At 46.0% G+C, this 14,946-nt stretch overlaps 1 protein-coding gene across 9 annotated transcripts in view; it reads right to left on the bottom strand.

Moving 5' to 3' along the window:
• The window catches only part of PRELID2 (PRELI domain containing 2), an 82,090-nt gene that overhangs the window by 42,396 nt on the left and 24,748 nt on the right, over positions 1 to 14,946 (bottom strand). For all 9 annotated transcript variants that reach the window (XR_013229280.1, XR_013229279.1, XM_077326961.1 and 6 more), the window contains one exon: positions 1,724 to 1,781. Coding sequence is in view for 7 of the 9 variants with exons in the window: in XM_077326961.1 (XP_077183076.1) it covers positions 1,724 to 1,781 (58 nt within the window). In the remaining 2 variants the exon portion in view is untranslated. The remainder of the gene's footprint in view (positions 1 to 1,723; positions 1,782 to 14,946) is intronic.

A 14,946-nucleotide genomic window follows, 5' to 3' on the forward strand; every position in this document is an offset into this window, starting at 1 on the left:
ATGCTCTGGGAGTTTTGAGAGGGCAGCCCTGAAAGTTGGATAATACTTAGAAAAATAAGAGTATTAGGATAAATGATAAAGTGTAACCAGGTGGAAAGAGTAGCCTCACAGAGATGATGTAATTAGTTATAATTTTCTTGTGCTTATGCCTGCACTGGATGATCACAGGAAAATTCAGAGGTGTATAATTTGGCGTATTTATTGTGCAACTTGCTCTTTGATTTATGGCTAAAGGGAGAGGGGTAGCAAACACAGCAGAAGGCAGAATTAGGATACAGGATGATCTTGACAAGTGGGAAAATTGGGTAAAATGAATTCCAATAAAGTTCTACATTTAGGTAGGAAAAATCAAATGTCGTTCGGCAGTCAACATTTGCCTGAGACCGTCAACAGGTTCCCCCCTCAGACATACCTCCATGGCCTGAACCAGTCTGTCCTCTTGGGGCCCTTGGCTGGGTTCCGCTGATATTGTTTATGATCACTGAAATTGCGTTATTGGGTTGTTGTTGTTGTTGTTGTATTATGTTATGTACTAATTTGTTCCATGTATCCCCCATGTTGTATGTAAACTGCCCTGAGCCATATGGAAGGGCGGTATAGAAATCAAATAAACAAATAGATAAACAAACAAACAATATGGGCAAAGGATTTTAAAATGTGCTATAAGAAAATATGATCCTTCAAAGGGGGGGGGATGGAATTGTTCATGGGTTACATTTTTGTATGGATGTGAAATAATTTCTTGTTTCAGTTAACTCTATATTAAGACAAAAATATTGGCTATACAAATCCAGATTAATCTAACGTTTGTCTGTTTCATGGAGTACAGAAACCTTTACTGAAGTAACCACATGTATTAGATTTTAATAGATCTGGAGTTATCATTTGTTGGCTGACCCGTAGCATATTTAGGGTTGAGTTCCCAATGCGAGGGTTGAGTGGTGATTCTAGAACTCCAGGCTGCGGCCGTCAATGGTGTCCCTCTTTATTAATCTTAAAATCTGGTCACCTTATTTAAGCCACTGTCAGCTCAGTGTTGCCTACCAGGATCTAGGAATGAAGGAGCTAATTAGGCTTAACGATCTCCTTTTCCCTTCCCATTCAATGGTCCAAGTTATGGACCACTCAGGGTTGGAACCTGAAGTTTGGTGAGGTGACCCCACATCAACAGGGTGGGAAACCCACAGGAGCTACCTCTACTGCCAAGGTCTCACTTTGACCAGGGAGTGAAAGGAACTACCAACTTATCCTTCTTATGTCTTAGCTCCAAACAGGTATAACAACTAGAGATACTAGTGAAAAGTCAGTCCCAGCAAAGATGGAAGTAGCTGGGTCAGTATTTAGTCATTTTGGATCAAAGAGCTGAACTGCATTTTAGATACATAATATTTTGTTGGAGGGGATCATTAATTTGAAAAGCCCTCTTTATTTTGCTTTAGTAATGCTAACCATTACAACTAATTGCACTGTCATTATCTGCAACAGCTCATGCCTTGCAAAGTAGTAAAAACCATATTTTTGAGACTGACTAAAGCCAAGAAATAATTTTTATGCACAGACCATCAATCCCCTGCCAGAATTTAGCAAATTAATTCCCAGTAGCTAGAAATCTTAAGAAATAATTCTCAACATTGTTTCAAAAAGGCACTGTAAATAACTGAATGCTGAATTATAAAACAGCTCAGTGGAACACTGAAATCAAACATACAAGGGTCCAGCTTACCGGTTTTCTCTTCTACTGTTTTTACAGCTGTGACGTGTTTCTCCATGGAACTGGGATACTAAGCAAAAGATGGAGAGTGTATAAACATTGGCAACATGTCACATGGACAGAAAAAAATCCCCAACATTCACTTGTAAACCCATAAATTTTTTCATGGTATTTCTCAATAAATTAGGAAACAAGCTAATGTCATATTCACTGTTTTCTGTGACTATTCAAGTTTTTAAAAATTTCTTGAGGAGCAGACCTATTTCTTGAGGAGGAGAGCTATTTCTGATCAGCAAACTTCTTCAATGTGACTACTCAACATATATTAAGCATGGATTTCAAACGTGTAATATAGCACACAAGACACTTTCAAACAGTAACTGTATTAGATGGGAACGTTTTCATATATATATATATATATATATATATATATATATATATATATATATATATATATATATATATATATATATATATATATATATATATATATATATATATATATATATATTTAGTGAAAAGAGAAATAGAATACAACATAATAAATGAAACTTGGATTTGCCCTTAGTTATCACATTTTTCTTCTACAGCCATAAAAAAATTAATTTTTTTAAAGCTTAACCACAGTTGTTTTTGCCCAATACCAGATTCATAAATCTGAACTTTCTTCTCATTGAAAAACAAATCCAAAAGTAATTTTTAAAAACTTTTTCTAATGAATAAACATATTAATTACTTCCCCAAAATACTCAGGATTTGGTTACAGAATACATAAACCTGGGGAGACAGGAACTTTTGACCAGTGCTTTGTCTTCTAAGTGACAACTTAAACACAAACGAATCTTGAATAATCATGATATCATATTCATGGACCACAATGTCATCTGTGGTTGAAATTTCATCAGCTGTTTCTGGGAACTTGTGACAGAAGGAAAATAGTTAGGTGAACCTACCTTTAAAATGTTTGCATGCAGGAATTTGGCATTCATGGTACTTTACTGTCTGTCCTGTCTATAAACAGAAGCCTGTCTACAAACCTCTGTGCCTCATAATCAATCATTTTTAAGAGAGAAAACCTGCCTTTTGATTTGGCGATACTGAACTTGACAATCTACATCTTTCAAGTGCAATGTGAATGGTAATTTGCTATTAGCTCACATTCTCAGTCATAATTTCTTCATGAAGCACAGCATGTTTTGAATCACTCAATGCTAATCAAGTCACTGGGGTTGCACTGCTGGGAAATATTTCTCATGTTGCACCTCTAAGTCAAAGAGGGAAGAACAGTAGGGGGAATGCCTTATTGTAGGGATTTGTTTATTTAACACATCATCAATTTTGCACACTAGGTTACTACAAAGAACAAGATGTGTAAATGTGTTACTTGAATGCCAAAAAGGCCTACTTTGCATCTGATACCATAACCATGACAGCTTAAGAGTATTTGTAACACTGTTTATGTAGTTCATGCTTTATCTGAAGCAGACCAGCAGACACTTGATTACTACTGCCTTACTGTTTGGCTCCTGGTATAAAACTTTCTAAGACCCCTAAAGGATCAATTTGGTTTCCTGTAGTAGAAGCAGGGCATAACACAAAGCACTAGATATAAAAAGGTACAAAGAGGACAATATAAGCAAGATTTTCTCCCATTCCTGAACATTTCATCATTCAAAGACTAAGAGCTGCCACCAAAAGTCAGTGCCCCACCTCGTAATTTAGTTTTACTCCTAAAGATTTATCCTTAATTTCTATCACTTTGCCATCTCAATGACTAAGATTGCTCTTATTTTCTTAAATACATTTTCCAATATAAACTGAATATCCCACACAGTTAAAGAATGCATGATGTACAACTGCAGTATAACTGCTTGTTACGTGAGAGCTATACTAAACGGTGAACAGAGGTCACACTCTCCTTGCCCCTCAATAAGGAAAAAAGATGGATGACAAAAAATCTAAGACAGAAGTATACTGTGTTATACTTGCCTATGATGCAAGAGAACATTTCTGTAGACCAGCCTTTCCCACCCTTATTACCATTGAGAAACCCTTGAAACATTCTTCAGGCTTCAAGAAAACCGAGAAGTAGAATGATCGTTCAGAGCATGGTTGGGAAGCAAAGCTGTGTCCTTGCCCAGTCAGGGCCCCTTCCCTTTCCACTCTCTCAAGGTCCATCATTGGCCATTTTGGGAGAGGTGGAGGGCTGGATTTACATAACCATATCACCTGATAGATCTTTAACACATTTAAAAATATATATATTTTTAAAACCTAACTCCCACGCATCCAAGAAACCCTTCCAGGGTGATTAAGAAACCCCAAGGTTTCACAACTGATGAGAGCCAATTTGGTGTAGTAGTTAGGAGTGCAGACTTCTAATCTGGCATGCCGGGTTCGATTCTGTACTCCCCTACATGCAGCTAGCTGGGTGACCTTGGGCTCGCCACGGCACTGATAAAGCTGTTCTGACTTAGCAGTGATATCAGCGCTCTCTCAGCCTCACCCACCTCACAGGGTGTTTGTTGTGGGGAGAGGAATGGGCAGGCGACTGTAAGCCAATTTGAGCCTTTTTCAGGTAGAGAAAAGCAGCATATAAGAACCAACTCTTCTCTTTTTACTACAAAACCCTGGTGGAGAAAGCTTGCTGTAGATGGAAGGATTTCTGCCTATGTTCCCCAAAATGCTGCTGTACTTGACAGTTTATGCACTGGGAACTTCACTGCCCCAGCTCCCATGCAGGAGAAAAAATCGGGGGCAGATGAGGAGCACAGGACCAAATGGTCCCCCGTGTGAGTGCAGGAAGAGGTGGGGCTAACTGCCACAACTAAAACTCCAGCCTGCAGCCTGGCATGAAACCTCCAGTGCATAAACAGTCCTTGAGAGTGGAGATTTGGAGCTGCAGTGGGAGTGGGAAGTTAAGGTTATTCCACTCCACAGGCAGTTATCCTTCCACCCTCTCAAAACCATCTGTTGGACACAAGCCAATGATTATAAAATGTAAGTGTGCAGTCATCACATATAATGGAAGGGTGAAAACACAATAAAATGTACAAGATACTAAATATAATATGTATCACTATATCCATTGCAGGAATACTTTTATTAACTGAAAATAAGATTGTAAACATTGCTATATGGCAGTTAAACCTGATGCTTCTGTGATGCTTGTTGTTTCAAATGGCAACTGATAGTTTAATTACATTATCAATGAATCTTGTAATATGTAAAATCCATTGGTGTGAAACCAAAAAAGCCATTTGCATAAATCTCTGACTAAACAGCAGGCTATATTACCCAAGTATTAGCCACAAATTGACTCAATTTGTATGGAGTCTAGAATAAAGGAGTTAAGAGCGTATGAGCAGGTGGATGGTTTATCTATTAGTCATACTAGTTTCCATATCATCAAAACATGATATGGTTTTACTTCTTTTTATAGCCTCAGCAAGTTATAGGAGACACACAAGAAACATATTATTGCTTAAGTAGAAGTGGCTCTGTGTACAACGTGCTCATCATCTGGACTTTTTGTATAGAAGAAATTCAGGAACTTATACCATAAGGAAGGACAACTGCCACCAAAAAACTTCTAAATTTGATGTGAAACCTCTGTAAGAATTTCCAAGCCTTAAATGAATTAAGATTCACTATGATTCAGTATGTATTTGCAATATCAAAACACCCAGCCAATAGAAAGATAAAGTAAGAAACCAGGGTCAAGTGCTACAGCAAAAAGCTGAGAGGAAAAATCCCTACACTATTAAAGCAATGTGAGGGAAGTTGTTGGACTTGACAGGCTGGTGCAGTACGCCTGAAGTGCTTCAACGCAACAACAACCTATGTTAGAGGTCTTAAATATTTCATTTCCACAATAACCCCGTCCAAACTCCAAAGCAGCCCTTTCTGCCTGGGGAGCTGCTCTTTATACTCTGCAGATGAGCTGTAATTCCAGGAGCTCTCCAGGTCCCAACTGGAGGTTGGCCACTCCTGGGTTGGAAATATTCCTGGAGGTTTGAAGGTGGGACTTCAAAATCATATAAAGCCTTAGAGTCCAACCTTCAAAGGAGCCATTTTTGCTTGCAGAGCTGATCAATATAATCTAGAGATGAGCAGCGATCTAGAGACGATGGTAGAGGCTTCCTAACTGAGGTTGGGATGGAGTGGCGTGGCTGTGTCCCTCCTGGGCTATGGGCTTTGACGAGCCCTTCCCAGCAACTGTTTGTATTCTGGGGCGCAGACAGACAAACAGATAGACCAGCATCAGTCCTGTGTGCCTGGAAAGTACAGGAAGATCTAAATAAAGAATAAAAGGCCGGGACTTACCGCGGCCGCTTTGTTGACGCCACGGCGGCGCCTTCGGAAGCAGCATGCTCCTGTTGGGCTTCATGGCCCAGGTCCCTTGGAGAGGGCCGGGGCCGGTCTATTTAAGGCCGAGCCTGTGGCGGCCCCGGCCTCTCCGCGTCGCAGCCGGCCAGACCACCTGCGGGAATTTAAAGTCAGCACAGGAGCTGCCAGGAGTGGTGGCTGCAAAGCTTGATAAGGAATGTTCAGCTGGCCGAGTAGCGGGACCTTTTTCTAGTCCGCTGATGAAGAATTTAAGGGTCTCCTCTTTGGGGGTAGTGCCAAAAAACTCACAGCCAATATAGACTTATCCAATACCTCTCATAGCCAAGAGGCAGCTCAGTGAATGACCACATAGCAGAGGAGCTGTGTTTGGTTAAATATATGTCATTCGATGCAGCGGTAGACATGGTCTGGGAGTGTGGAAGGAATGCGATGCTCGCTAAGTGCGACATACAGTCAGCTTTCTGGCTCCTTCCAGTATACCCTGAGGACTTCGGCTTGTTGGGTTTCCGTTTTCAGAATTGATGGTATGTAGATAAGGCCATGCCAATGGGGTGTTCTATCTCCTGTGCTGCTTTTGAGAAATTTAGTTCATTTTTGGAATGGGCAGTGTGGGAAAAGGGGCAGTTTAGCAGCATAGTCCACTTCTTAGATGATTTTTTGATAGCTGGCCCTGGAAAATAGAACATTTGTCAAGGAAGGTTGGGCTTATTTCAGTGGGTTATGGAACAGCTGGGCGTTCCCCTGGCACGAGAAAAAATGGAGGGACTGGCCACAAGACTCACTTTTTTGGGTATTGAAATTGATTCAGTGGCTGGTACTTCTCGTCTGCCAGGGGATAAGTTAAGCAATCTCAGAGGTCTGTTGACCGGATTATTAAAAAAGAAAAAATGCACTTTACGGGACTTACAGGTGGTATTGGGCCATTTGAATTTTGCCTGCAAGGCGGTGGCTCCAGGGAGGGCCTTTTGCGCATGTCTGGCTCATGCGACAAGGGGTGTGCATAAGCTATTCCATCATATTAGGCTGAATAAGGAAATAAAAGCTGATCTCCTAGTCTGGGAAACATTTTTGCGAAGCTTAAATGGGATTGCTATTTGGCAGACCCCTTATCGGCTTCAGGACACGCTTCAAGTGCAATCTGATGCTGCGGGTGGTAGTGGGTTTGGCGTGTTCTTTAATAATAACTGGTGTGTTAAGCAGTGGCCCGAAAATTGGTCGGATACTGTTCGACGGGATTTGACATTTTTGGAGTTTTTCCCCATTTTGGTAGCGGTATTATTGTGGGGAGGAGTTTTTTCAAACAAAAAGGTGCTGTTTTGGTGCGACAACCAGGCAGTGGTGAGAATCTTGAATAGGCAGACATCTAGATCATCCAGGGTAATGCGGCTGGTTAGGCGCATGGTTCTCGCCTGTTTGTCATTTAATATATCATTTTCAGTGCAGCATGTAGCGGGCGTTAAAAATGAGTTAGCCGACGCCCTCTCTCGGTTGCAGGTAGAGAGATCTTGTCGGCTCACCCCAGAGGCAAACCCGGATCCAGAACTGTGCCCAGAAGAGCTGTGGAGTCTTGGCATAGAATAATCGTCGACGGGGTGTTATCATCCTTGGCACCGTCGACTCGCCGAGCCTACGAGAAGGCAGCTTTTGGGTTCTTGTACTTTGCCAAAAGGACCGGACGGCATTCCGCTTGGCCTATGGAAGAAGATTTGGCCTTGCGCTATTTGGCTTATTTGAAGGGGAAAAGTTTGTCATGCAAGACATTAAAGGGAACACTAGCGGGCCTGTCATTTTACAGTAAGGCCATTGGGACTTGGGACCCTAGGATGTCATTTTTAGCCAGGAAAGCTATAAAGGGATGGGAGCGGCAAACACCAGGGGTTCCTGATACTAGACGTCCTATTACGTCATCGATCTTGAGTTCCATGTTTAAACACATGCAGGGGGTTTGTTTTTCCGAATTTGAGGTTGCCCTATTCAAGGCTGCATTCAGCTTGGCATTCCATGGGGCCTTTAGAGCTGGGGAATTGATTTCACCTACCTGCATACCAAGGGGTTCAAGGGCTTTGGCAATTTCTGATATTGAATTAGGCAATGAGTGGGTCGCATGCAACCTGAGGAGTTCAAAATGTGACCAGCAGGGTAGAGGCTCATGGGTCGTGTTGTCAGCCATTGATGGTTCTGGCATTTGCCCATTACACTGCATGTTGCGCTACTTGAGAGTACGGCCTAATGTGCCTGGCCCATTATTCATTCATAAGAACGGGAGGTGCTTGTCTCGCTTCCAGTTTACAGCTGTCATGTGATCTTGTTTGGCATGCATTGGTCTGCAGTCAGAGAATTATGGGTCTCATTCTTTCAGAATTGAAGCAGCTACAGAAGCTCACATGTTGGGAAATTCTCCTCAACAAATCAAGCAGTTGGGGAGATGGAAGTCGGGGGCATACAGGAGTTACATTCGGCCTAAACTATGGGACTAATATGTGATCTTTGCAGGTCTTCTTCCACCGAGGCCCACTGTTATGATCTTAGGCCACAGCATTCTGCTTTGGGCTGGTCGTTATGCGGCAAGTTCTGGATGGGGAACTCACCTTGGACTGGAAGCATCATGCCAAATCATTTGGTCGTCGTGGACTATGTTGGCGAGATTTGCTTGATGTAGTTTCCAGCAACGTTTTCCGTTCCGGAGCTCCCGAATTTTTGGTGCTGTATGTCGGTGAAAACGACTTACCTGCAATGTCTGGCTGACACCTTGGGATTAGTATAAAGAATAACTTACCTTTTCTTCATCAGCGATTAACGAGAACGAAGTTGCTATGGTCAGACATGCTTGACAGGCTTTCGTAGCGCTCGGCTGTTCGACCAGAAAGAATAAACTGGGCCAAACACAAAGTTAATAAGCTGGCTCTTAAAGTTGTTACGGAGTTGGGGGGGATGTTATTGTTCATCTGGAAATTTCATTCAGGTTGCCTCCCCTGTTCCGAAAAGATGGCGTACATTTGTCGGAATGGGGGTGTGATCTATGATTACTTGATGTGAGGGTGGGGTTGGGTAATAATTTGTTTTCGGGGAGTTGGCGGGAATGGGGCAATTTGGTGCCCGTTCAGTGGCAGTTTTCGACCGGTAGGGAACCTGTTGGTAGGGAGTCCCATCTGCGTACGGGACTCCCGACTGAAGGGGGTCTCCCTACTGAGACCGGCCATTCAAAAGGTGCGGCCTACCCGGCTGGTAGGCTAGGGGCCTGTGGCCAGGCAGCTGGGAAGGCCAATGGAGGCCGACGCCCTTTGGTCTCCTAATAGTTGCTTCCCTGTGGGGAATCCCTTGTGACGTAGCGTGACCCGCCCTCCCGCCTGGGAGTGAGGTGCGGATCCCAAGCGTCACGGGGGAACATGTTATTCGAGCAGCCGGACGGCTGGAGAGCATTCAGGTCCCCCTACCGGGTCGTGTGGTGCCAACCCTCCGTTGAGGGGAGGTAGCAATAAAGGCTGCGGCCATTTTACTGCCAGCAGGAGTAGCGTCTTCCTTATTAGTCGCCACCTGATAGTCAATAAAAGGCCAGGACTTACCGCGGCCGCTTTGTTGACGGCACGGCGGTGCCTTCGGAAGCAGCGTGCTTCTGCTAGGCTTCATGGCTCAGGTCACGTGGAGAGGGCCAGGTCCGGCTTATTTAAGGCTGAGCCTATGGCTGCCCCAGCCCCTCTGCATCGCAGCTGGCCAGACAGCAACCCTCCCTCCCGCCCTGTGTTGTTGATTGTTATGTTATGTTTATTATAATTTGTCGCAGCTGCGGTTTTCGACCGGTAGGGAACCTGTTGGCAGGGAGTCCCATCTGCGTAAGGGACTCCCAGCTGAAGGGTGTCTCACTACTGAGACCGGCCATTCAAAAGGCACGGCCTACCCAGCTGGGAGGCTAGGGGCCTATGGCCAGGCAGCTGGGGAGGCCAATGGAGGTGGACGCCCTTTGGTCTCCTAATAGTTGCTTCCCTGTGGGGAATCCCTTGTGATGCAGCATGACCTGCCCTCCCGGCTGGGAGTCAGGCGGGGACCCCGAGCGTCATGGGGGAACATGTTATTCGAGCAGCCGGACGGCTGGAGAGCATTCAGGTCCCCCTACCAGGTCGTGTGGTGCCAACCCTCTGTTGAGGGGAGGTAGCAATAAAGGCTGTGGCCATTTTACTGCCAGCAGGAGTAGCGTCTTCCTTATTAGTCGCCGCCTGATAGTCAATATTTTCAGGCTGAAACTGTAAATAGTGAACAAGTAAATGGTTGGAGAAACATGGAAACTGAGGTAACTTTTTTCAAGGTTGGCCTGGTAAATAAAAAAAAAAGTACCGTATTTGCCGGCGTATAAGACGACTGGGTGTATAAGACGACCCCCCAACATTTCCACTCAAAATATAGTACTATGGGCCACTATGGGCAGCTATGTCTATCCCAATTGAATTGCACCCGGAGTATAAGACGACACCCCCCACTTGGAGGCATGTTTTTCAGGGGGAAAAAGTAGTCTTATACGCCAGCAAATACTGTACTTGCCAGGAAGACCCTATGAACTCAAAGGCATAAGTGGCCCAGAATTTCAAGTGGAATTAGCTTTACAGGAAAGTAGACAGTGAGACTTTGGGGGAAACTAGGTGATCCACTTTTATTAGGCAACGACTTGGTCTTGTGGACAACAACAGGCACTGTAGTTGTAATATTCCCAAAGCCAACTAGCACCCCCCCCCTGAACTATTTCAGGTAAAGACAACATTGCAGAGAAGAGGTAAGATTGCCAGATTGGTGTAGGTTCATGTTCAGGAATTCCACACTACCTAGGTGTGCGTAAACCTGAATAAGGTCAAGACTGCTGTGCACAGAGTGACTTCCTCTTAGGGTTGCCATCTTCCAAGTGAGGCTCTCTACCTCACCTCCCTCCCAGCGTATCTACTATGGGGAGAGGAAGGGAAGGAGATTGGAAACTGCTTTGAGACACCTGAGGCCTACTGGGTGACTGTGGACCATTCCCAGTTCTATCAGGCCTCTCACAGCCCCACATCCCTCAAAGGTTGTCTACTATGGGGAGACGAAGGGAAAAGGTGTTTGAAAACCGCTTTGAGACACCTTTGGGTAGTAAACAGCAGGGTACAAAAATTCAGCTCTTCTTCTTCTAAGCAGCATCCGTGAAAGAAGCATGTGGGCATATAACATTTTATCAACAGTAAAAAAATGGAGACAGAAGGAGCAGGGCGTATACCTGTGTACTGTGACTACCCCATGTGTATTAGGGCAGGCGGACATTTTGGTGTCTGTGGCCTAATTCACACAAGAAGGAAAATGTGGTTGAATGCAGAACTGGGAGGAATTGGTCGCCATGTAATCTCCCCCTAAGAAGAGTCTCCAGTCTGATTTTCCCTTCACATATCTGAAGACATAACTTTGGAAAACTCATCTGTAACCACTATGCTGCAATTCCCAAAGGTCAGTCCTCTCCTAAACTCAATGAACATTCCAAACCACCACAACCTCCCACACAACACACATGCCCTTACAGACTGGACAACTTTTCCCCTTCCTCTTCCCACCACCAAGCTCTAGTGCCTATTGTATTCCTAGATACAATGGGCTTTGTCCCTAGTTCAAACATAAAGCACATTCCAATATTCCAATGGCTAAGTCACCAGGGAGTGTATCACTGTGACCGCTAGCTTCTCTATGAAGGGTCACTGTTGGTCTACAACTCAAGTTGGCCATAGTTATTTATTTTATTTATTTATTTATTATATTTAAATACCGCCCTCCCCGGGGGCTCAGGGCGGTTTACATAATAACACAAGAACAATACATGGAACAGTCTTATAAAACATTTGGGTAACGGTGCAATAATAACATAATTGTAAACATATAACATTATAATTGTGTAACCAATAAATAATACAACGTTGCAACATACAAACAGGTCCAGAGTGTATAGGTGGTGTTCTGAGGGGGGCGGGGAGCAGGGGCCCTTTGGTCGCTGTTGGTTATATATATCTAGTCTCAACCGAATGCCTGGCGGAAGAGCTCCTCCGTGCAGGCCCTGCAGAACTGTTTAAGCTCCGTCAGGGCCCTGATCTTCTCCGGGAGCTCGTTCCACCAGGTGGGGGCCAGAACAGAGAATGCTCTGGCCCTGGTTGAGACCAGGCGGACTTCTTTAGGGCCAGGGACCTTTAGCTGGTTGGTAGCAGTGGAGCGCAGGGCTCTTTTGGGGGCGTAGGCAGGGAGGCGATCCCTCAGGTATACTGGGCCCTGACCGCGTATGGCCTTGAAGGTAATTACCAGAACCTTTAGTCTGATCCGGAATTCAACTGGCAACCACTGCAGTTGATGGAGAATGGGCCGGATGTGGGATCTCCACGGTGTTGCAGTGAGGATCCTGGCCGCTGCATTTTGAACCAGCTGTAGCTTCCGGGTCAAGACTAAGGGCAGGCCTGCGTAGAGCGAGATACAAAAGTCCAGTCTAGAGGTGACCGTTGCATGGATCACTGTGGCTAGGTGTTCCGGGGCCAGGTAGGGCGCTAGTAGCTTGGCTTGGCGGAGGTGGTAGAATGCCAGCCACGCTACTTTTGTGATCTCGGCTTCCATTGTGAGGGAAGTGTCCAGAATCACGCCTAGGTTCCTGGCGGAGTGAGCCATAGAGACCTGCACACCATCCAGGGTAGGCAGGCGCGCTTCCTCACATGGGCCCTTCCTACCCAGCCACAGGACCTCCGTCTTTGAAGGATTGACCTTCAGACGACGCAGCTTGAGCCATCTCGTCACTGCTTCTAGGCAGCTGGCTAATGCTTCTGGGGGAGAGTCAGGGTGGCCATCCATCAGGAGGAGGAGCTGGGTGTCATCTGCATATTGATGACAACCCAGTCCAAACTTCCGTACCAGTTGTGCAAGAGGGCGCATAAAGATGTTGAATAGGATAGGAGAGAGGACCGCTCCCTGTGGGACTCCACAAGTAAGTTGTCAGCGGTCTGATGTTCTTTCTCCTATTGCTACCCTCTGTCCACGATTTGGAGGAAGGAGATCAGCCATTGCAGGCATCGATGAGGCGGCGAGCTAGTAGCTCATGATCGACTGTGTCGAACGCTGCTGAGAGGTCTAGTAGTATCAGCAGTGCCGACCCGCCTCGGTACAACTGGCGACGGAGGTTGTCCATCAGGGCAACTAGCACTGTCTCTACCCCATGGCCAGGCCGGAAACCTGACTGGGATGGGTCTAGGACCGAAGCTTCTTCCAGGTATTCTGTCAGTTGGTTTGCAACTGCCCTTTCAATCATCTTCCCCAGAAACGCTAAATGAGAGGCGGGTCTGTAATTGTTAGGCTCTCGCGGATCTAGAGATGTTTTTTTCAGCAGTGGGTGTACCACAGCCTCTTTCAAACCCTCCGGGAATTCTCCCATTGTGAGAGATAGGTTGATTATCTCCCAGAGGGGGCCCTTTATCCTTATGCTAGCTGTTTTTAAGAGCCAGGATGCGCAAGGGTGTAGTGGGCATGTGGTTGGCCTTGCTGTTGCTAGTATCCTGTCCACTTCGTTCAGCGTGAGTCGTCTGAAGTTACTCATAGTTTTCTCCAAAGACTGCCAAGGGGCCTCTAGTTCACTTTTTGTATCTAAGGTTGGTGGGAGGTCGTGGCGGAGTGTCGAGATTTTATCTGCAAAATGACTCGCAAATGCCTCACAGCTGATGTCCAATTGGCTACTGTTTTGTTGCCCTTCAGCCAGGGCAGTGAGGGATCGAACTACCTTAAACAATTGAGCCGGGCGTGAGTCTGCAGATGCGATGGTAGCCAAGTAAAAATTGCATTTTACTGACTTCACCGCCACCTCATAGGCGTTCATCTGCATTCTATAAGACGTTCTCCAGGCTTCGTCATGAGTCTTCCTCCAAACTCGCTCTAGCTGTCTCAGTTCCCGTTTCTTGTTGCGAAGCTCCTCAGTATACCAGGGGGCCCGCTTGACACGGGGCCGGAGAGGGCGTCGGGGAGCTATCTCATCAATGGCAGTCAGCAGTCTGTCATGTCAGTCGTTGACCAGGCCATTGAGAGAAGTGCCGGGAGGCATTGGTTCCCGCAGAGCGTTCAGGAATCCAATTGGATCCATAAGTCTCCGCGGGCGAGCTAAAATTTGCTCAGTGGCCAACTGAGGAGGGGGTGGTAGCCTTATCCGAGCCTTCAGGGCATAGTGGTCTGACCATGGCACAGCTGTTGCCGTGACCGGATCCACATTCAGACCTACGCCAAAAATAAGATCCAGGGTGTGGCCTGCCTGATGGGTGGGGCCAACAACAAATTGCGAGAGCCCTAGTGTCGCCATGGTTGACACCAGGTCCTGCCCAATTCTAGAGGATGGTAGCTCAGCATGGACGTTAAAGTCCCCCAGAATTAATAGGCTGGAGAACTGTAGCGTCCAGGCCGCCACCGCCTCTAGCCGGGCAGGCAGAGCATCTGGCGGTGCATTGGGCGCGCGGTACACTAGCCAGATGGCCACGCTCTCGATTGATCCCCATCCGAGGCCAACACATTCAATGCCTGATATTGATGGCGCAGGAAGGGCCCTGAAGGAGAAAGCCTCTCGGATCAGGATTGCCACCCCTCCTCCCTGCCCCGCTGTCCAAGACTGGTGGAAGACAGAGAACCCGGCAGGGGTTAGATCTTTGAGGGCAACTGTTTCACCCTCCCTGGTCCAGGTTTCTGTCACGCACGCCAGGTCCGCTCTTTGCTCTGCAAAGTAGTTTTGCAGGGTAGAGGTTTTGTTGTTTATTGACCTGGCGTTGCACAGCACCAGTATCAGAGGCGGGTTGTTTACCTTAGCCTCCACCCTAGTGTCGCGAGGAATGGGGCGGAGTCTGGAGGGGGCCCGAGTATGGGTGGTTTTTGGG

The sequence above is a fragment of the Paroedura picta genome, chromosome 3 (assembly GCF_049243985.1).
Source record: "Paroedura picta isolate Pp20150507F chromosome 3, Ppicta_v3.0, whole genome shotgun sequence".
Taxonomy (NCBI): Eukaryota; Metazoa; Chordata; class Lepidosauria; order Squamata; family Gekkonidae; genus Paroedura; species Paroedura picta.